The following is a 23,990-nucleotide window of genomic DNA, read 5'->3' on the forward strand; positions in this document are numbered from 1 at the left end:
TAGGAAATTGGATTTCCGTGGAATTGCTTGAAACCGTGATATGTTCTAGATGTTATATTCCTAAGAAAACGTCTCAATAGGCACAACCACAAATCACTGACCGTTTGGCCACTACAGGGCCACTTTTTTGAAAACAGTCGAATATAACCACATTCTGAATTTTGGTAAAGTGACTAAAGCCGTGATGTGTTGTAGATATTGTGATCCTGAGAAAAATCTTAATGGGCATAACCACCAATCATTGATCGTTTGGCCACTCAGGGCCACTTTTTTGAAAGCAGCCGAAGATAGTGATATTGTGGATTTCGATGAAAATGACTGAAACTGTGATATGTTCTAGATGGTGTTATCCTGAAAAAAAGTCTCAACAAGCCAAGAAGCACAACCACCAATAACTGACTGGTTGCTACAGGGTCACCTTTTTCTAAAAAGAAGGTAACGGTATTCTGAACTTAGGTGGAATTGCTTGTAACCGTGATATGTTGTAGATATTATGACCCTGAGGAAAAGTCTTCACGGGCACAGCTACCACTCACTGACCATTTGGCTGCTACGAGACCACTGTTTTGAAAGCAACCGAAAATAGTGATCTTGTGGATTTCGGTGAAAATAAGTGAAACTGTTATGTTATAGATATTGTGATCCTGAGAAAAGGTTTTAATGGACACAACCACTAATCACTGACCGTTTGACCACTACGAGGACACTTTTTTGAAAGCAGCAGAGCCGAAGATAGTGATGTTCTGGATTTCGGTCAAAATGACAGAAACCGTGATATATTGTAGATTGTCATCCTGAGAAAAAGTCTCAATGAACACAACCACAAATCACTAATCGTTTGGTCACTACAGGGCTACTTTCTTGAAAACAGCTGAGTACAACGATGTTCTGGATTTCAGTAAGATTGAGTAAGACTAAGATATGTTGAAGATCTCATCATGAGAAAAAGTCTTAATGGACACAACTATCGAATTATGACTGTTTGGCCACTACAGGCTCAGATTTTTTAAAACAGCCGAGTATAATGACATTTTTTTATTTCAGTGTAAATGAATGAAACTGTGATACGTTGTAAGTCGTGATCCTGAGAATAATGTCTAGGACATTCTAGAGTTTTTCTTCGTCTCGAAAAATGAGCATCTGAATGTTATCTACCGGTATGCTTAAATAATATTGGCCGCTACTCTTCCATCCCTTTTTCAGGTTGTGAGATAATTTTGAACTTTTCATGATTTTATACAATTCTACCAGAATTCCAGGTATCCTTACCTTCTTCTGTTTTAAAAAATGTGGCCCCGTAGTTGCTAAATGGTCACTGATTGGTGTTTGTGTCCATTAAGACTTTTTCTCAGGATCACAATATCTACAACATATCACGATTTCAAGCAATTCCACCGACATCCAGAATACTGTTACATTCTGTTCTTTTTTTAAGTGGCCCTATAGTGGCCAAACCGTGATTGTTTGGTGGGTGCGCACGTTGAGACTTTTCTCTGGATTACAATATCTACAACATATCAAGGTTTCAAGCAATTCCACCGAAATCCAGAATGACGTTACCTTCTGCTGTTTTCAAAAAAGTGGTCCTGTAGTGGCCAAACGGTCAGTGATTGCTGACTGTGCTTATTGAGACATTTTCTCTGGATCACAACATTTACAACATATCAGAGTTTCAGTCATTTTGGTCGAAATCCACAATATCAGGATATTCGGCTGCTTTTAAAAACATGGCCCTGCAGTGGTCAAACGATCAGTGATTTGTGGTTATATCCGTTAAGACTTATTCTCAGGATCACAATATCTACAGCATATCACGGTTTTAGTCATTTTTTTTTTTTTTTTACCGAAATCCAGAATGTCGTTATCATAGGCTGTTTTAAAAAAAGTGGCCCTGTAGTGGCCAAACGGTCAGTGATTTGTGGTTGTGTCCATTGAGACTTTTTCTCAGAAACATCATATCTACAACATATCACGGTTTCAAGCAGTTCCACGAAAATCCGATTTTCGTAAGGATTGTGCGGGGTCCTTTGTCATTTCGAATTGGGCATTGGCCCTATAACCCTTTTCTCGCAAAAACGACAAAACCGGTATTCCCTACTTTGAAGTCATCTTTGCATGGGCAGAGTTTAGTTTCTTTAAAGTAGTCCTTTTAATCAAGGGGGCCCTTTTTTGAAAAGGGGCTCTTTGCCCCTTCAACCTATTTCCCGAAAGAAACAACAAATACGTGTCGATTTATTTTCGGTCTTGTATATAAGTGCCAAGTTTGAAGGAAATCTGATGAAGAGAAACGGAAAATTATTATTTATATATAAACATTAAAGCTGTCATTCGGGGGGGAAGGAAATCATTTGGGGGGCTGGCCCCATTGGGAGCCCCCCGTGGCAAGCCGTTCTCACTGTCATGGCACCCAAGCAGAGGGTTCCTCACACCCTTTTTTTATGCTAGTCACTTTGACCCAGGTGGATGAAACAAAGATCAGCAGTGTGTCAGAAATAGAAACATCTAGAACCGGTTTTCTTTTATCTTCATTAAAATAATAATAATAAATACAAATTTCCACTTGTAGAATGCAATAATTCCGCATGAGTCGATGAATGCTTTAACATTGTAATTGAACCTGGAACACTATCACAAAATCATTGGTGCATCGTTACTGGTTCTTAGTGCAACAACCCCTAACGTTAGTGGTTCATTAGTGTATGTGCTACAAGTAAAATATCATTGGGGTCATGATGAACTTGCCCACACTTCAAGCACTAAAGAAAAAAATTGTGCAATTCGTTAGTGCATCATTAGTACTTCTAAAAAAAAAAACAGTTTGTATGGAATTTGATTTCTGAAATTGTCCCCCCCACACACCAAAAATCTTGAATAAATCCCAAAATATGGTAACGCTAACATTAGTGCTCAGTGCGTTTAAGAGAACTAACGATGCACTTACGATTGCCGTTAACCCATGTAACCTATCTATGTCAGTTAGTATGAAATTTGATATTTCTGAAGTCGGACCACCCACCGAAAATCTTGAATATGTCCCACAATAGGGTAATACTAACATTGGTGCTTAGTGCGGTTTAGTGCACTAATAATGCACTAATGATGTGATAAGTTTGGTGAAAATCTGTCTGCATAAAGACGGGTAGCGAGCAAACTTCATATGAAGAAAGACCCCCACCAAAAATCTTCAAAAATTCGTAAACTCTGATAGCTCTAACGTTAGTTCTTAGTGCACTAATGTGCACTAACGATGAACTTCCGATGGACGACGTTTGGTGTAATTTGGGAGAGGTGAGGGACCAACATCAGACACGTAAGTTGATGGTTTGTTCGTGGTAGATTGCGTAAGTTTAAGGTCAATTTTCTCGAAATACTGGGAGGCCACAATTTTTTAAAAAAGTTGTCCAAAAGTGTACAAAATTCATACATTATTTTTGTTTACTTAAGTCATCGGTATGAAGATTCCGCACTCAAAGTTGATGGTTGAGTTCGAAATTTTAGAGCTAATTTTCTGGAAACAGAGAGGTGAACAAAATTATTTGAGTTTAGTTGATTTTGAGTTTAACGTCCTTTCAGCAGCGAGGTTATATGAGGAGGAACCTACAAAATTGTACGAAATTCGCATATTATTTTTAGCTACCTAAATCTTGAATCTGGTGATTCCGCACTCGAACGTCAAGTTGCAGTGCGGAATTTTGATCGCAAATTTCTGGAAATACATGGGTGTACAAATGTTTTTAAAAGATGTACAAAATGTGTACAAAATTATGAACATGTTTAATACATGATTTGTCGATTTCGGACTCCAAGTTGAAGGACCTTTATTAAACGTTAAATAGTGTTTATATATTTTATTCGATTATATAAGTCACGCATTTCCTTACTTTTAAAGATTTTGCATAAATATTATTCTTACCATGCGAAGCCCAGCATTTCAGCCAAAGGGTTTTTATGTAATTGTTCCCTTTCTATTACACATTCTTATTCATTGTTTGAGAAGACACTTAAAATACACTTAAATACACTTAATAGTTGTTTATTTCTAACAGTGTTACAAGTCTCTGTAATAAAGTTAATCAAACGTTGGCAATTGTTGTTCAAACCTGAATAAACGTAGATAAAACAACTGAAATAAGAAAACACCAAATCGGAGGTGTAAGGGAAGGGGCCCCATTTTCTTTTAACCCTTCTTTCTCTGCTAGTAAAATTTGTCAAACTTTGAAAATTGTTGATCAAATTTGATCAAACGATGATAAAACGACTGACATAAAAAAATTTCGAATCTGACGTGAAGGAGGGGGCTTGTAGTTAGCCCCCCTACTAAATATTGCTTATATTTCTGTTAGTAAAGCTGATCAAACGTTAAAAATTGTTGATCATACCTGATCAAACGATGATCAAACGATTGACATAAGAAAAAGTCGAATCGGAGGTGAAGGGGGGCTGGCCCCCATTTTGGAACCCTTATATCTCTGTTACTAAAGTTGATCAAACGTGGAAAATTGTTGACCAAACCTGATCAAACGATGATCAAACGATTGACATCAAAAAAATTTCGAATCTGACGTGAAGGGGGGGCTAGCGTGTAGTTAGCCCCCCCTATTAAATATCGCTTATATTTCTCTTAGTAAAGCTGATCAAACGTTAAAAATTGTTGATCATACCTGATCAAACGATGATCAAACGATTGACATGTCGAATCGGAGGTGAAGGGGGGGCTGGCCCCCATTTTGAAACCCTTATATCTCTGTTACTAAAGTTGATCAAACGTTGAAAATTGTTGATCAAACCTGATCAAACGATGATCAAACGATTGACATAAAAAATTTCGAATCTGACGTGAAGGGGGGGCTAGCGTGTAGTTAGCCCCCCCTACTAAATATCGCTTATATTTCTGTTAGTAAAGCTGATCAAACGTTAATAATTGTTGATCATACCTGATCAAACGATGATCAAACGATTGACATGAAAATAATTTTAAATTTAGCATGAGGGGGGGGCTAACTGCACGCAGGTAACTATTTCCCTGACTGCCAAAATAATATTTTTTCGTATTCTACAGCCGCAGAAACATATATTTGGACACTAAGATGATTATTCTAAGCATTTTTTTTAAAATTTCATTTTCCATGTCCGCCATTTTTAAAAAAGGCGTCTACTGGAAAAATGCCCCAAAATTGGAATATCTACCCAAGAAAAAAATAATCTAGTATGTCCCTAAAACACATTTCATAAATAAAATTCTCTGCACATTGTTGAGTGTTTCTTTACCTAATTATAACACTCGTATCTTATTTACTAATTATATTTAATAAGCAAGCTACCTTTGTTTGCTATTTGTTTACTTCCAACGCATACATACTTAATCTTTTAATAACAACTTTCTTTCAAAAGATAATCACCATTTCTATACACTTTCTAAACTCTGCCTCTTCTTTTGTTGCTCCGTATCCATATGTGAGCTATACCTATTCCGTTCTGCATTAATTAAATCTTCTTCCTCCGAGTCTGTAAACAGTTTATAATTGCTAGAGCCCGTTGGTCCTCTCCCAGATTTATTTGCTGTCTTAGATCTATGTTTAATGAATTTCTTCTTTTTAAATATGGGTTCCTGCATGTCTTTTTCATCCTCCAGCTTGGCATTAATGTCATTTTGTGAGTTCTCCGATAATTCTTTCTGAACTTCACTCGATGATTGGTAATGAATTGTGTCCAGCGTTAACGCCTGATATAAGTCTTGCACTTGATTTATGTCCAACGGTGGCGGCCTCTCATCTTCAATTTGTACCTGTTGTTTAAAATCTTGCCCATTTACGTTAATTTGTTCATCTATGTGTAGTTGCTTTATATCTCCATGTAACTGTTGCAATGCACAAGCATGTGCGAAGTGATGAAGTCCCGTACACTTAAAGCATCGTTTACCGAAAGCTGGACATTTATTTTTAGCATGAACACGATGACAATTTCTACATTTAATAACCTTTGTTTCATTTTTGTTGGATGAATCTGATGATACTGAATAAGATGATGTTTGCCTTGTACTTCTCTGTATACTACTTGCATAAGGTGATGGTGTCGTACTAGCGTAAGGTGAATTTCTTAGCATTTCATTTCTTCCTCTTATTCCTTTCGATTGCATTAAATTAATTTGATGTTGATTTCCTGAACTACTGTCATTGAACACTATCAGTTGTTCTTCTGTATTTTCAACAGCTGTAGCAACGTCTACTACTTGTTGAAAACTAAGTGAACCAGCAGTCAATATCTGTCGTCTTGCTACATTACTCCGCATCCCAAAAACGAACTGGTCTCTGAGTGAATGATCTAAACATTCATCAAAATTACAATATGCTGCTTGCTTTTTTAAGGACATTACAAATTGAGGAACTGTCTGATGTTCGAGCTGCACTAACTTGTAACTTGGAACTTGTAACGCTCAGCAATTTCATTGTTTTTTACGCCATAGTGTTGTAGCATAATCCTTTTTAATTCACCATATGATTTTTGTGCAGGTTTTTCCGGTGCACACAAATTCCTTAATTCTTCATATGCTTGACCACCTATAACAGTTAGAAAAGTAGCAACCTTTCTTTCTTCTGATAAATTCGCCGATAACGCTAGTTGCTCGAACCTCTCAATGTAGATTTGGACTCTACCCGTTTCAATATCAAACTGTTCGAAGTTACCAATTGAAGCCATTTTTCTGATTCACAAGCGTAATGTCCTTTTGATACTGACTGCGCCAATCTGTTAGGCCTAAACAAATTCTACCAAAGACTGCCTTGATTCTTATATAACTCTAACTTTCATCAAAACATCGTTTTATTTTATCAGGCTTAACTTATACATTTCTACCGAATTGCTCCTTTAAACCACAAACCATAATCTTCACGAAAACTTCTTACTCAATTATTAAATTAGCAACTGCCAACTTTACATAAGCACACACTATGAAAATCTACCACAATTATACAAACAATCTACCTCACAACGCTCTTCAGTTTCTTTTTCAGCATGTGCACTAAATTTTAACACTTTCTGCCCATATGCTCCCAACACACATATATTTTTACGGGACTAGATAATGCGTCCAGGACTAATAGCCAGAGTTCAAGGGAATATGAAAAAATCAGTTATCGAGGTCCAACTGTATATTGACATTTACTTTAAATTGGCAACGCTGACTTGGGGTGCTAAAAAGATATTTTATTTCATTAATATATATATATTTTTAGGAGGAAATTAAGGGAACTGTGATCTATTAAACTGTTTTGCTATTTTCTAAGAAAGAACTGACAGAAAAAGGAAGAAAAAGAAAGGAAGAAAGAAAAATAGAAAAAAATAAATCTGAAAATGTCACAGAGCAATTTTGTCACATTACGGTTTGAATGATTTCCAAGATAGGCAGGCATGCGTTCATTTCTTCTACATTTTCTTTCTTTACCTACTAACCTTAATTGAAAATTTTTCGTGTGGAAGGGAAGGCAAGGTGGATGAAAAAGAAAGTGTGTGTGTGAGAGAGAGTCAGTGTAGGTTAAGATGCAACAATGTGGCTTCTTTCCTTTCATATATTCGCCCTTGTAAAAGAAAAAAAAATTTATTCCATTCTCAACAAGTTCTGACAAGACTTCCACCCTGTTGGAACTTGCATTGCCGTGAAGTGAAGGATAGTCACGTATCTTTCGTATCATTTGAGACACGGCGAAAAGGAGAATTAATGGAGCAAAGCGGGAAAGCCTGACTTCTAGCTACGTTCTTTTTCTTTCTTCTTTCGTCTTTCTTATTCTTACATATTCTATCATTCCTTTTTCTTACTGCGTCATTCATCTAAAGAGTGCGCTCCAGATCATTTTTACAGAACTACAGCATCCACTTTTCTCATCTCTAAGACAAGGCGGCGTCTCGAGACAAGAAGTAAAAGGGAACAAAAAAAGACGATAGTCCTCTGAGGTCAAAGGTTAGGCGTGCAGAAGGGAACATGTAAGTGAAAGGAAGGAGTAAAATTTAAAAAAAAAGTAGGTGAAAGGAGCTACTGTACGATATGGTCTTAGTATGCAACCATCTTGCTTTTAGCTTCTACTGAGGACGAACTTTTAGTTCTTATCCTGAGCACACACCGAGGAAGCAGCGTGTTTGCCAACACTTATACGGTAACTTTTGCACATATACTTCCAGCCGAAGTTGAATTCCGGGAAGTTCTTGTATACCTTACATGGTAGGTTAGTAGAAATGAAGGAATTTTAATCTATCACATGTTTTAAAGGCCATAAAGAGTATCAGAAAGTACTTTACAAGATAGTATGAAGGAAAGTAATACTTGACCTTAAGGGGCTCCATCACGGCAAAATTAAAATACCGCTAGTATTACAGTAATTATGTGATATCTTTAAATAGATAAAATGAAATCGTAAAGTGGAACAAGAGCTCCCTAGACAATATTATTTTACATGAGATACCGTTATCACGATTCACTTATCTGCTTTCGATTTCCAACCATTATCTGCGGCGTTTATTTTCGCGCGTTTCTAAATGACTGCAAACGGGAAGCTAATAGCTGACTCATGATAACGGTACCTCATGCAAAATTATATTGTCTAGCGCACTCTTGTTCCACATTTCGATTATATTTTATCTATTTAAAGATATCACATAAATACTATAAAATTAGCGGTATTTTAATTTTACAGTGATAGGGATGCAGATGCAGAAATTGATTAAGAATTTAAAATGTGTCATAAATATTTTTATTATATGTCTCTGGCCTATCAAGTTTATTATTTTATTTTTCTTTCAAAATGTACAATAGTTTAATATATAAAAAATATATGATAGGGCAGATCTATCGATGGAAACGTCATGGGCATATTAACCATCGTTATCATCGTAGATACCCTGCTATTATTGGCAAATCACTTACTCAACTAGGAAGCTTTCATGCTCCATGGTTTTCCGCTATTGATATCGTTCATCAATTGTAGCCTCCTTCGCCCTCTCCCTTTTTTTCCTGCCACCATGCCCTCTGACACGTCCCTCATGATATAGTTGTTTCTTAGCCAATGTCCCAACAACTTTCTTTTCCTCTTCTCAATCATATCTTAAGAAGTTCTTTTATCTCCACCATTTCTTACACCCTCTCATTCGTATCCCACTTGACTCAACTAATTCTCTTCATTCTTTTCCACATTCACATTACGAAAGCCACCAGGTATTTCTCATCTTTTTTGCGTAATTCCATGTTTCTGTCTCATACACTACAATATTCCACACGAAGCGTTTTAGGAGTCATTTTCTTAACGCTTTATTCAAGATTCCACTAAATCAAATTTTCTTCCTCCTAAAGACTTCTTCCCCATTCCTATCCTTACCTTCATTTTACGTTCGCACTTCATATCATCACTAGTAATACTATCCAGTATAGAAAGCTGGTCATATGTTCCATTTTCTTACCTCCTACTTCTATATTTGACATCGACCGCTTCGTCCCAATCACCATGGCTTTGATCTTTCTGACATACAGTATATAACATTCTTATTCGTACACGTTGTTTTTTTTTCAAACAAAATATTTAATTTCACTATTAAACTACAATATTGTGGTAGCTAGTTATCACATTTGGATACAGTGGGGCTTCACAAACTGAAAAACCTAGAAAAATTAATTCATATCAAATTTAGTATTAATTAATAAAAGCAAATAATGAAATAACCCCGGTTTTCGTGTATCAGAAAATCACAAACTTGGTAAGTATACTATTTTTAATGCATATATATCTTTGCCTCAGTTACTGCTAGACACTGTCTCTTCATGGAGCTTATGAGATATTTGCACTTTTTGAGGTATCTTTTATTCCACTCTACTCCTACAATACGTTCCTCTTTTGATTTCACACTCATTATATTTACGAACGTGCCTTTTCAAATCTGCCCACAAATGTTCAATAGGGTTTAAATCCGCACTTTGAGGTGGAGTTTGCAGTAATTTTGGCACGTTCCAAATCAACCAAAACATGCTAAGTCCAGCCTTGTGTTTACTGTCATTGTCGTGTTGAAATCTGTAGTCAGGGGACATACTGTACCTATTTTTTGCACACTTTGATTCACATTGTTCTTTAATATGTCACAATATACGTTGGCATCCATAATGCCATCAATAAACTGGATAGTGCCAACTCCCTTCGATGACATACAGGCCCAAACTATTAGTGATCCACCACCATGTTTAACTGTGGGGAGTGTGTTCATATCAATATTCTCGGTATTTGGTTTCCTCCATACCCTACGTACCCCATCTGACCCAAGAAGGCTTATCTTCGTCTCATCGGACCATATACCACTACCAAAATTCTTGGTCCTTTTCATGATGTTCTTTTGCAAATGTAAGGCGCTTCTTGCGATTTGCCTTACTTACTTACGGCCTCTTTCGCGCTATTCGACCATAATACCCATGTTTCCACAACACACATGGTGGACAGGTTTGGTCACACATCTGCTTCCGGGAGACATTTTCCACTAATGGACGTAGTTATTATTATCATTCTTATTCTTATTCTTATTCTTATTCTTATTCTTATTCTTATTCTTATTCTTATTCTTATTCTTATTCTTATTCTTATTATATGAAAAATGCTTAAAGTTGGAGTAAACGCCTATCAAGTAGAACGCCAGCACTTCTTCATTTCTCTGCATCACAAACGAATATGCTATATAGAAGCAACAATAGATTCCGGTTTAAGAGAGTAGAAAATATTTCTCTTCAACAAATTCTTTTCTCTAATACGATCCACTTTGTTACACTTTGACATACAAAGAACAAATGACATTTTCTTTTTCCTTTCTTTAGACCACTGAAAAAGTAAATTCACTTTTCGCTCTCGGTTTCAAGTAAACGCTTCTTCATTGTAGCTTCTAATTACGTGACATATAATACTACAGAAGACGGGATAAGAAATGCAGGATAAAGGTATTTTTAATACAATTGCATACTGTGTTTCTTTCTGGATAAAGGAATAGTTAAAGTTCCCGCTCTTTAGCATTAGTTAGGGGAACCAAACGTAGATTTTCCGGGAGGGATCAACGCAGGGGTGAGTTTTGGCTAAATGGCAAGCTTTGAAATAAAAGCTTATTGTTTTAAATATAAAAACAAATGAACTTGTCTGTTATTTAAAATATCTTGTTTAAATATTTTTTGGGGGAGGAATTTAAAGTAGCTTTTCGAAAACAAATTTCAATTGAATAGGTTAGCGGCGTAAATTAAGATTTTACTTAGAGCTGTGGGGAAAGACTTAGCAATATACGTAGAAATGTAATGTAATATAATTTCAAGTAAATTTCTATTTGAGTTGTCCAGGATATATTAGAGAATTGAATATTATTTTCGTAAGTAAATTGTAATGTCCCACATGATTGCGTTTACAAATATCCAACATGTGCTACTATTTACAAACTTTAACAATGTGCGTTTTATAATTTATTACGGCTGCAAACAACGGAAACAAGAGCGGCATTACTGGTTACATAACAACAACAACAACAACAACAACAACAACAGAAAACAGCAGCGTCACTGTCTTCCATGGAGCACTTATATAACCAAAAAAATCACGGATAAACAACAGTTTTAACTGATCAAATCCTCTTTTTTTCTTGCAGTAGTTGCCTAGGAAGTATCTTTCTTGAACCCAAAATCTTCTAGTTTACAGTAAAACTCATGGGTTTCTTTTTTGTCCGTGCTTGCAGTGAAGCCTTGTGAAAACCTTTACTTCTTTCTGTGCTTAACATGGATCATAAGGAAATTCATCATCACAAACCCCGCCCTAACTTGCAGTGAACCTTTGTCGAAAACCTAATCTCTCTCTGCTTGCAATGGAGCAACGAGTGTCCTACACCTCCTCACGTAGTTTGCTTCGTGAGAATTCCTTCCCAAAACCGTCAAATCGAAGAAACACCTACTTAAATCCCAAACATAAAAAATGTATCTATTTTGTATTATTGTAACTTTTTATAATAAAAACCGATAGTAAAAGAAAATACAAATTCCAAACTGAAATTTACTATGTCTATGCTCTACCAACACCTGTCCAAGCAAAACTTTACAATGCACATTCTCGTCCCAAATAACGTCACTGGAGTAAGACTACCACACAAATTATAGAAGATGTAATATTCTCTCCATATTTATCAGTTTGGTTTGATATTAACATTAGAAATCTTTGCATATGATACTCAATATTTGTTTATTTGCAAGTATCCTTATTTATCCATTATACAAAACTATACCATTTGTTTGGCATTCTTCTAGGTAATTATAGCTCAAAGACCTAGGATATTTAAAATTTTTACCCAAGGATGTATCATAAGTAAGAAAGGACAGTTCATAATTCATAGAAAATTCTCAGACACTAATATAATTAAACGACGACCCATAGATCTCTACTTTGTTGACTCCATTGGGAAAACCGGCACGTCTATTGTATATTTGGGTATGAAGCTAATACTGGATTTTTCACTGAAGCTAATATTGAAGCTTTTACTGGATCAGATAATATTATTTAAAATTATTTGATTTCAAATATAATGTTACTCCGCTTTTACTTTTCCCAATATGAGATCTCTGAAGCCAGATCGAACAAATTACAGTTTCGCGCTGAGAGAAATTCGCCCTTATGGAAAGAGTAGCAAACTTGACACGAACTGTTTCCAAAAACACACACACACACACACACACACACACACACACACACACACATATATATATATATATATATATATATATATATATATATATATATATATATATATATATATATATATATATATGTTACCGTCAGAACCCGAAATTAGGTAAAACTAGAATTTCCTAGTTAAAACTAGTTTTCTCAAAGCCGCTTCGAAAGAACTAGTATTAACTAGTCAATACTAGAATTTACGATGTTAGTTAGGTAGTTCTAGATTTTACTATTTTCCTTCTAGTTAAAACGTGTTATTACTAGTCAAAACTAGTATTAGCTGAAATGTGTTACCGTCAAAACCCGAAATCTGTTGAAACCAGAATACCCTAGTTAAAACTAGTTTCGTCAGCCTTTCGTATTAACTCAGTATTAACTAGTGAATTGTAAAATTGACAACGCTTATTAAGAATGCGTAGTTTACTATTTATTTTCATTAAAATACAATATTACTAGTGAAACCTGAAGAAATGCATTTATTAAGACACTTAGAAATAACTTTTCTTTTGCACAAACATCATAAATGTTTCTATATATTTCTAAAAAGTATTATGGCACTCACAATATCATAGAAATCCTTTGTTTTTGCAGTACCTTGCGAAATATAAGCCCTCTTGCATGCATAACATGTGAATCCTTGTCGTTCAAATACAATTCTATAGAAACACTTATTTATTAAGAAATACACAGAAAAGACTTCCGTTTTGCAGAAATATCTGAAATGCTTTTGTATGTTAGCACAAAATAAAATACACACTACTATTGCACTACTACTTATTCAATTCGGTGGTGCCAAAGCCAATATACTGACGTAATATTGTATATTTATTATGAAATACAAAGAAAAACGTTTTTATTGCTAAAACATCTGAAATGTTTCTATTTGTTACCACAAGGTAAACTATCATGGCATTTTAGTTGCAGAGAAAACCTTTCTTCTTGCACAAGCATCTTTTCGAAATACATGCTTTCTTGCACACACAACGTGTGAACCCTTGTGGGGTTAATGCTGCTTTCCTGGCTGCAGTTCTCAACGAAATTTCAGTATCTGGTACTTCGACTGGTGTCAGGAACTGCTCGTGGCAAATGTCGAATTCAGACCTACAATAGACACATTTTGTTTAATCACATGGTGTGGGAATCCTGAATCACTTATATAAAAAATAATAATGACTTTTCAAAACAAAATAATAATGTATTTTAACGCACAATTTCCACACTCGTCATAATTAGTATTTCAGAGAAACACCGGTAGTTAATCTGCGTATTTCCTACAAAAACGCCTATGCACTAAAGCACATTTCACGAGTACCGGTTTCACAAGCTAAACAACAGTCTTTTACCGGGATCAAGTTCGTGACATGTTATCAGTGTACTGGTGAGTACACAGCAGACAACAACAGATGGATTACACATTATTAAATCGGTTCCGGAAAAACATATGGACATTATAACAGAAAATTATTTTGACATAAAATGATGTGAAGAATCCATCATTATTTCGGTTAATAATAATATTACAGATACGTATAAAACACTAACATCTATGGTTAAGGGTGTTGACCAAGCTCCTCCCCATTAATTTTTCCGTTTTTTGAAGATTGTGAGAAGTTGTAGGTCACTATCACCATTTTGGAAAGCAAGCAAGACAGAATTTAAGTAATTCTATGACCTAAAAGGATCAGCGCTGTAAACAATTTACTTTCTGTATAGAAATTTGAATAGCTGTGAATAATGATGTCACACGCTGACTACTCAAAAATCTAAACAAAAAAATATGTTGTTTACAGGAATAATCCTTTCAGATCACAGACTTATTAAATTCTATCTTGCTTGCTATCCAAAATTGTGATAGTGACCTACAACTTCCCACAATCTTAAGAAAAAGAAAGAAAAGAAAGTGGTGGGGAGCTTAGCCAACAGCGTTAACATATACAATATAGCTGTTAATTACCGAGCGGCCATAGATCAGTTGGTAAAGTGCTGGCTTCGCATCGGAAGGTCGCAAGTTCGCGTCCAGCGGCCTACCATCCTGACTGAGGATTTCCAGCTTTTATCCCTCTCATACCAATCAAAGAATGTGATAGTACCTATAAAACTAGGCCTTAACCAACTTCCTTCCCATATGCTATCTCGTACCCCATCCCGGCGTGTACCAGAGATGCTTAAAGGCCTTAAATGAAAATGCTTAAGGCCTTCTGCGGGCGTGGTCGCGGGCTCTAAATACCGCTGGGAGCCCTCCGCCTCGGATACAAACCCGAGCAATGGTTCGGATTCCACTTTAACCTGCAGGTCCCGTCGTTAGAAGCTCCTTAGCTTGTTTAGGACGTTAATACAAAATCTATCAATAAGGAGCACATAAAAGACAGAAAACTTACCTGCAATATAATTTATCCAGCTTTCCATCCTTGGTTCCAATCTTGTGCAGATCTTCATTTTTTTCTAGAACAACTCCAATGACATTCCGAAAATCCGCCTTTGCTCTGTACACATCCGGGATTGGTATTATGACATTATCTCCCACTTCAACAGGTGGATGGGTGGCATCAGAGATACGTTTCATTTTCTTGGCCTGCTTTGACAGATTTTCACGTGCTTCTTTCCTGAATGATGTGATATCAACCGCACTAGGACCAGCCTCATTTTCTCCTTTATGTTCACTAAGGCGCTCATTCATGTCCTCAATAATACTCACGAGGTCGTCCTCATCGTTTATGTTTTGGAGAACATCTGATGACAGTGCTGAAGTCGTAAGTCCTACTCTTGGCTCAATGCCGAACATCGCACGGTGTGGAGACTGTTTTATTCCGGAATGATAAGCTCGATTTTTCATAAACTGAACAAAGCGGAGACCATTTGACCAGTTTGTTGTTTTATTATCATGCATCCACGAGACAAGCATATTTTCTATATCTTGATTTGCCCGTTCTACTGACCCTTGGCTTTGGCTGTGCCTGGGCTTTCCGTTGACTAACTTTAACTCAGGCCAGGGTGTCGTTAGTTCCTTGATGACAGAATTAACAAACTCTCTGCCATTATCAGAATGTAAAATGCAGGGGGCACCAAATGTCAAAAATATGTCTGTCAGTTGGTAGGCTACTTCTTCAGCTCTTTTGGTTTGCAGCGCTCGCAGTAAGACAAACTTCGTCAGATGATCCTGGTATACCATGATAAACTTGAACTTACGATCAGGGTGTGCTTGCATGTCTATCAGGTCCACTTGACATCGGCTGTTCATTTCTGTGTGAAGTATTGGCTTAGAAACAGAGCCCTTCTTTTTCATACTTTTCTTCCGTTGACATGTTTCACATATTGACAGAAAAATATTTATCATTTGAGTCGTAACGTTGGCATATTTCCTAGAAGTTTCAGCTTTCATTCTATCTCGACCTCCGTGTCCCACAGCAACATGTGATGCTTCAATAACATCAAAGATCTCCTCGGCAGGTAAGTAGTACTTCACAGGCTCACTATTCGACACCAGTTTTTTTTTGTTTCACCAATTTCCAAAACATTAAACCGTTTCAAACGTCTGTACTGTAAAGGTGTTTTCTTTGCAGCAGATTTTGCCTCTTCAACTTCAGTTAAAAGTTTACTGTAAACGTCCTTGGTCATTGCATTATAGTGACTGTCTTTTTCATCTTCCAAACGAATAATTTCTTTGAAGAATCTTTCCTTCAAAATTGTTTCTTTATCGGACTGACTCATTACAACGAATAATCACCTCACACTTCCCGAAACACTAACACACGCGCAGCCACGACAAGAGAGACGCACCTGCACACTTTACAAAGGCTCCGAACAGACTGAGAGAGAACAAAACAATACTTTCCCAGTAGGAGCAAGTCCGAACTTGCAGAAACACTGTTAACTGATCCATTTTGGTCAGAACTAGTTTTAACTAGTAAAAACTGTATATGATTCCCATTATATAGTCTTTTTCGTTAATTCCAGAATTACCTAACTAACATAGTAAATTCTAGTATTGACTAGTTAATACTAGTTCTTTCGAAACGGCTTTGAGAAAACTAGTTTTAACTAGGAAATTCTAGTTTTACCTAATTTCGGGTTCTGACGGTAACATATATATATATATATATATATATATATATATTTTAGGGTGGCAACCAGTTATATGGGAAAATTTCGAAATTTATTTTAACAGCCTCATCCCCTAAATTTATTCCTTTTGGTTACTTAAGCATGCGTGTAAAATTTCATGGAAGTATTTTAATATTTAAAGGTCGCTCAACGCGCTCAAACTTATAGCTCAAACTTATTTAAGCATTACACGCGAAACCTAGCGTATCTTAACCTGGATTAAGCCAACGTTTTCACACTTACAGTATATGACCTCGGGATGTATTGTAAAGTTTGGTGATGATATGTTTAGAGGTCTCGGCCTGCAAGATGAGTGTATTACACTGGACACTTGTGACGTCATTTGACTTTCTCATTTTGCTTGAGATTTTCTTCTCGAACCAGAATTTATTACAATTATTTGAAATTTGAAAACAAGATACAATGTGAAATACACTTTAGGAATCATGAATACAATCTGGAAAAAAGAGGAGACAATGAAGAGAAAGGGAATACATAGGGTTTCAGCCAATTTTTCAACAAATAATGATGATGATGCTACTGACAGTTTATACTAGGCTGCTGAAAATTATGAGGACTCAGATTATACAGGCCCTACTTCCCGAAGGCTGTCCGTTGCAAAGAAGCCAATGTTGTGTCTATCAGCCAACATCATTACACTAGAGCTGTCTTCAGTATTGGATCGTGCAAAAATCAACGACAGAATGCCAGTCAATTCTAGCTGCTGCAGCGGTAAATTTGGGCTACTGTTCACGAGGAATCTGTGTTAATAAAGAATCTATTGGAAGAGCACGCAGAAGGAACCGCAAGGAGATCGTTACTGAAATTTGTTTGTCTTTTCCATTTGGTACACTTACAATGCATTTGGAATGAGAAGTTGTTACCTGCTCTCACTTCTAAGGAATCAGTTAAAAGCATAGCGATTCTCGTTTCTGAGAATGGTGACACAAAGCGATTAGGAGTACTCGCTAATTCAAATGGAAGTGGTAACCCAGTCGGAAGCTGTTTCTAAATTGCTGCAGAATTGGAACTTAACCACACGTGTGCATTTTAAGTGCTTTGACACAACAGAATCTAACACGGGATCACAAAATGGAGGTTGTACCCAGTTGGAACAGAAAACGCAGAAGGACCTGATCAGAATCCCTTGCTGGCATCACATAATGGAACTAATTGTGGCATTAGTGTTCGACAGGGTTTTCGGTGCTGAAACTCTTTCAGTGTTTCTCTGAAGCATGGAACTCAATTCACAAGCTAAACTTCAACACGGGAATCTAGGACCAAGTTGTCTCAGAGGTTTTGACCTCAGTAAAGTGTGAACTAATATATTTCTTCAAGCAGCAACTGGCGCACTATCAACTCAGAGATGATTACAGAGAACTTTTACAACTTACTCTCATATTTCTTGGCGAAGTTATTCCAGGCGATATCAAATTCTACGTTCCTGGAGCCTACCATCGTGCATGCTGAATGGCGAAATTGATTTATTGCATGAAGATATACAGTATATCTTTTCCGGTGATAGTTTCAGCTTACATCTCGTGAGCTGAATGGCCTTCGCGACTTCAACATATTTGTCGTCGCAGTGCATTTGAAGGCATGATATTTCTTTCCTCTTGCGCTTTCAGCTGCAAGGAATGACCTGAATCTCTTAAGACGCATTCGTTCTGCAAGAATGTTAATACAAAAATTGCAGAAGCAGCAATGCACAGTTTCTCACGACATCTGTGGTATTTGAGCGAACTACTTATTGGCCTCAGCTTCTTTGATCCTGAAGTTCCCGAAGAAGTAAAGAAAGACATGGTTAAAGCATTATTTAGGGATGGAAGTGAAGCAGAAGAACTTATACGCTTGAGATATGAGGATACCACAAAGGATAAAGCCCTTAGTGACTTCGTTTACAGGAATAGCAGAAAGTTGTCTGAAGCATTGGAGATCTCCAGGGACTTTTTATTAGAAAACAATAAAACATGGGAAACAAACGATACTTTTCTTGAGGTTCGAGAGCATGTGAAAGCTCTGTATGTCGTAAATAATCTAACAGAACGAAGAATTGCACTGATTCAAAACTTCAATGGAAAACTGACCAATCAGGAAGATCAGGACCAATTTCTTCTCCAAGTTGTAGAGCAGTACAGAAAGAAATTTTCTTACCCCAAGTAAATTCATTATCAGTTAAGTTTTTTTTGTTTGTGTCGAATATGATGTCGAAAATTACCTACTGACAAAAACACATTCATAAAACCTAAAGTTACAAAAGGATGTTTCCAAACATATTTTTGAATTTCATAATATTTATTTGTGAATTTTGACAATTTGGTCGTTTTAAGTGAATTTATGGATACTTTGAGCGATCACTAAATATTGTGAAATAGTTTCAAAATTTTTTGTAGTAAACATTTGAGATAAAAAGAAATAAAATTTGATCCTGAGACCCAAAAATGTATATTGATTGCATTTTGATTTTGTTTTTTATTTAATACGTATAATAATAATAATAATAATAATAATAATAATAATAATAATAATAATAATAATAATAATAATAATAATAATAATAATAATAATAATAATAATAATAATGGTAATCCTACTCTAGAATTCCCTTTTCACAGGCATTTCAAATCAAATGGCTATTTGTTATTGGAATTGTTGTACTTGGTAACTTTATCTACGTGAAACAAACTTTGACCGACTAATCAAACTTATTTTTGAACATATTGTTTGATGCTTTTTCTGCTCATTTCTCTTACACAGTTTGGTATAACCACAGCTAATGGAACGACTTCAGTTTAAATACTTAATAAAAATTCTTACCTTCTCTCATTCTATTTCACATTTTCACAGCGAACTTGTGGTATATTTTTCATTAACATTTTTTTTAAAAAAATATTCCGTTAGCTATTTAAACTAAGCTTTTGATCTTAAATTTTGTTCTTCCTAAGTGAGGCACACAAAAGAGGTCTTAATTCCTTATCATTTTCTCGTTCACCTAAATACTGTTTTATACTGTTCCAACCTAACACCACCAGCTGACGCTTATCTTTCTCCAATTGTTGATTAGATCCAACTAAAAAGAAGTCGAAACTTTCCACTCAGATATATTTTTTCTATATTGTTCACTTTTGATGTTCACTTAAAGACAACAAAAATTTTCTCCTGTGGCGCTCTCTGGTGCACAAAACAAAAAATGGAAACACTGAATTGTTTTTGATCGTTTTTTGTTTTTTTTCTTTTTTGTACTAGCGTTTGTGGTTTCTAGAAACAGATGGTTTTCACACTTTATTTCGTACACATCTAAGCGATTTCGCGTAAACGTTCTTCATCTCGAATGTGGAAATTGGAAACTTTACTTCAGTGTTTAGTCTAACCACAACAAAGAGTTATATCCATTTTGATAGTTTCTTTTTTCTGCTGAAAACCAATTTTCTGATGAAATAAAATGACATTTTATTTTATACGGTTTTCATTGTTTTTTTTTCATAGTTTAGTATAAAAATAACTTTAAAAATCATTATCGTAATAAAGGATTATATGCTGAATATTGCTTGAAATTTCTGTAAAGATACCCTGCTGGGGCAGTAGGTGGAGCATGAGATTCTGGATTTTTAAAAATAACTTTTTATTATGAAAAAATCTTGTCAGATATAACATAAATTATTATAATTGAGGTCTGAAGATCAATATTAAGTTTGTTGTGTTGAGTTTTCTTTGGTAAACGTGTTGTTTCTTGGCATAGGTAGCCAAGAATAGTATATTTTAGAGCTTTAGGCGAGCTAAGGAATAATCAAAGAGCTTTAGAAAGCTAAGTGTTTGTGTTTAGGGCTTTTAGGGTGCTTTAGGCAAGCAAAGAGAGAGGTTAAAATTTTTACAGTTTTAGCCAAACTAAGTGGTTATGGGTAGGATTTTGTTAGTGTTTTAGGCAAGCAAAGAAAGATATGAAGGTTTTACAGAGTTTTAGCCAAGCTAAGAGATTGTGATTAGTATTATTTTAGTGTTTTAGGCAAGCTAAGAAAGAGGTGAAGGTTTTACAGAATTTTAGGCAAGCTGAGAGATTGTGGTTAGTATTATTTTAGTATTTTAGTCAAGCAAAGAAAGAGGTGAAGGTTTTAGAGAGTTTTAGGGAAGTTAAGAGGTTGTGGTTAGTATTTTTTTTAGTGTTTTAGGCAAGCAAAAAAAGAAGTAAAAGTTTTACAGTTTTAGGCAAGCTAAGAAGTTGTGGTTAGTATTATTTTAGTGTTTTAGGCAAGCAAAGAAAGAGATGAAGGTTTTACAGAGTTTTAGGCAAGCTAAGAGGTTGTGGTTAGTATTTTTTAGTGCTTTAGGCAACCAAAGAATTAGGTGAAGGTTTTACAAAGTTTCAGAGAAGCTAAGCAGTTGTTCTTAGTATTCTTGTTTAGTGCTTTAGGCAAGCAAAGAGCGGAGTTAAGTTTTTACAGAGTTTTAGGCAAGCTAAGTGGCTGGGTTAAGATTTTTTTAGTGCTTTTGGCAAGCAAAGAAAGAGGTGAATGCTTTACAGGGCTTTAAACTAGCTAATTGAGCAATGAACTTAGAGCTCTAGGTAACCTAAGAGGCTTCTGCTAAGAGAGAGAGAGAGAGAGAGAAGGGAACTTTAGAGCTCTAGGCCAGAACACTAGAAAATCATAACCGCAAAGATTAGCTTGCAAAGAGCTCTGTAGTTCCCTTAATCCCTAGCTTATCTAGAGCTCTAGATATCCTACCCTTGGCTCACTAGGACTAAAAGCCATCCGCTTACCAAAAATAGCTGTATAGAAAACATTGTAGTGGTCTTCAGGCCTCAATTATAGTGATTTCTGTTATATTTGTATATAACAGGATTTATTGTGTATATCCTTTATTCACTTATATAATCGATATCTCGGTACGAATCTGAGCACGCAGAAAGCTTGTTACTGAATCTTACTCCAATTGCTTCTAAATTCTAAATCCTGAATGATTCCTTCACCCTGATGTGGTTGCTAGTGCATGCGCCTTTGATGCAAAGTCCTGGCTTCGATTTCCGAAGGAGGAACTTACATGCACTACGGTAGTTCGGATTCCGTTATAAACTAAGTTCACGTGTCATTTAATATCAGTGCTAGAAAGAAAAGAGTGTTAAAATTTAGTGAATATTTTAGATACTGAAGAATACAAAGAATTTTAGCGAATATTTTAGAGAGAATGAAGAGTGTAAAGAATTTTAGTGTATGTCTTAGAGACAATGAAGAATGTGAAGACTTTTATTGAATATATTAAAGACAAAGAAGAATGTGAAGAATTTCATTTCATTTTGAAATGAAATCTTTGAGTTTTACTTCCCACGATTATGCCGGTTAGGCTAAAGGAGACGGTGATGATGAGTAATGAATGGAATGGTGGAATGAAGAAAGTAGGAGGAAACGTGAGAAATCCGAGGAAACCTACGCACACGGTGTTTGTTAACCACAAAGATCACTTGGCGGGGGCTGGGATCGAACACGGGACCCAAAGCATCAGAGGTGAACGCTCTACCACTGAGCCACCGCGGCTCCCATGTGAAGAATTTCAGTGAATATCTTAGAGATAATGAATAATATAAAAAATCAGTAAATATCTTAGAGAGAATGAAGAATATGAATAATTTTAATCAACATATTAGATACAAGGAAGAACATGAAGAATTTTACCGAATATCTTAGGGACAATGAAGAATGTGTAAAATTTTACTGAACATCTTAGAGACAATGAAGAATCTGAAGAATTTTTGTGAACATCTTAGAGACAATGAAAAATGTGAAGAATTTTAGAGAACATATTAGATATAAGGAAGAGTATGAAAAATTTTACTGAATATCTTAGGGACAATGAAGAATCTGAAGAATTTTAGAGAACATCTTAGAGACAATGAAAAATGTGAAGAATTTTAGAGAACATATTAGCTATAAGGAAGAGTATGAAAAATTTTACTGAATATCTTAGGGACAATGAAGAATCTGAAGAATTTTTGTGAACATCTTAGAGACAATGAAAAATGTGAAGAATTTTAGAGAACATATTAGCTATAAGGAAGAGTATGAAAAATTTTAGTGAATATCTTAGGGACAATGAAGAATCTGAAGAATTTTAGAGAACATCTTAGAGACAATGAAAAATGTGAAGAATTTTAGAGAACATATTAGCTATAAGGAAGAGTATGAAAAATTTTACTGAATATCTTAGGGACAATGAAGAATCTGAAGAATTTTAGAGAACATCTTAGAGACAATGAAAAATGTGAAGAATTTTAGAGAACATATTAGCTATAAGGAAGAGTATGAAAAATTTTAGTGAATATCTTAGGGACAATGAAGAATCTGAAGAATTTTAGAGAACATCTTAGAGACAATGAAAAATGTGAAGAATTTTAGAGAACATATTAGCTATAAGGAAGAGTATGAAAAATTTTACTGAATATCTTAGGGACAATGAAGAATCTGAAGAATTTTTGTGAACATCTTAGAGACAATGAAAAATGTGAAGAATTTTAGAGAACATATTAGCTATAAGGAAGAGTATGAAAAATTTTACTGAATATCTTAGGGACAATGAAGAATCTGAAGAATTTTTGTGAACATCTTAGAGGCAATGAAAAATGTGAAGAATTTTAGAGAACATATTAGCTATAAGGAAGAGTATGAAAAATTTTACTGAATATCTTAGGGACAATGAAGAATCTGAAGAATTTTAGAGAACATCTTAGAGACAATGAATAATGTGAAGAATTTTAGAGAACATATTAGCTATAAGGAAGAGTATGAAAAATTTTACTGAATATCTTAGGGACAATGAAGAATCTGAAGAATTTTTGTGAACATCTTAGAGACAATGAAAAATGTGAAGAATTTTAGAGAACATATTAGCTATAAGGAAGTGTATGAAAAATTTTACTGAATATCTTAGGGACAATGAAGAATCTGAAGAATTTTAGAGAACATCTTAGAGACAATGAAAAATGTGAAGAATTTTAGAGAACATATTAGCTATAAGGAAGAGTATGAAAAATTTTACTGAATATCTTAGGGACAATGAAGAATCTGAAGAATTTTTGTGAACATCTTAGAGACAATGAAAAATGTGAAGAATTTTAGAGAACATATTAGCTATAAGGAAGAGTATGAAAAATTTTACTGAATATCTTAGGGACAATGA

At 35.3% G+C, this 23,990-nt stretch overlaps 1 protein-coding gene across 1 annotated transcript; it reads right to left on the reverse strand.

The window, feature by feature from the left end:
* Positions 1 to 9,841: 9,841 nt before the first annotated feature.
* On the reverse strand, positions 9,842 to 16,101 carry LOC145671444 (KRAB domain-containing protein 2-like). Its single transcript, XM_081740634.1, has 2 exons — positions 15,101 to 16,101; positions 9,842 to 10,073 (listed from the first exon to the last, which is right to left on the reverse strand). Exons 1-2 carry the CDS (start codon positions 16,099 to 16,101, stop codon positions 9,842 to 9,844), a joined length of 1,233 nt encoding a protein of 410 aa, XP_081596760.1.
* Positions 16,102 to 23,990: the final 7,889 nt, after the last annotated feature.

Source organism: Thermobia domestica, chromosome 15 (assembly GCF_964235325.1).
Source record: "Thermobia domestica chromosome 15, izTheDome1.hap1.1, whole genome shotgun sequence".
In the NCBI taxonomy this organism is placed as follows: domain Eukaryota; kingdom Metazoa; phylum Arthropoda; class Insecta; order Zygentoma; family Lepismatidae; genus Thermobia; species Thermobia domestica.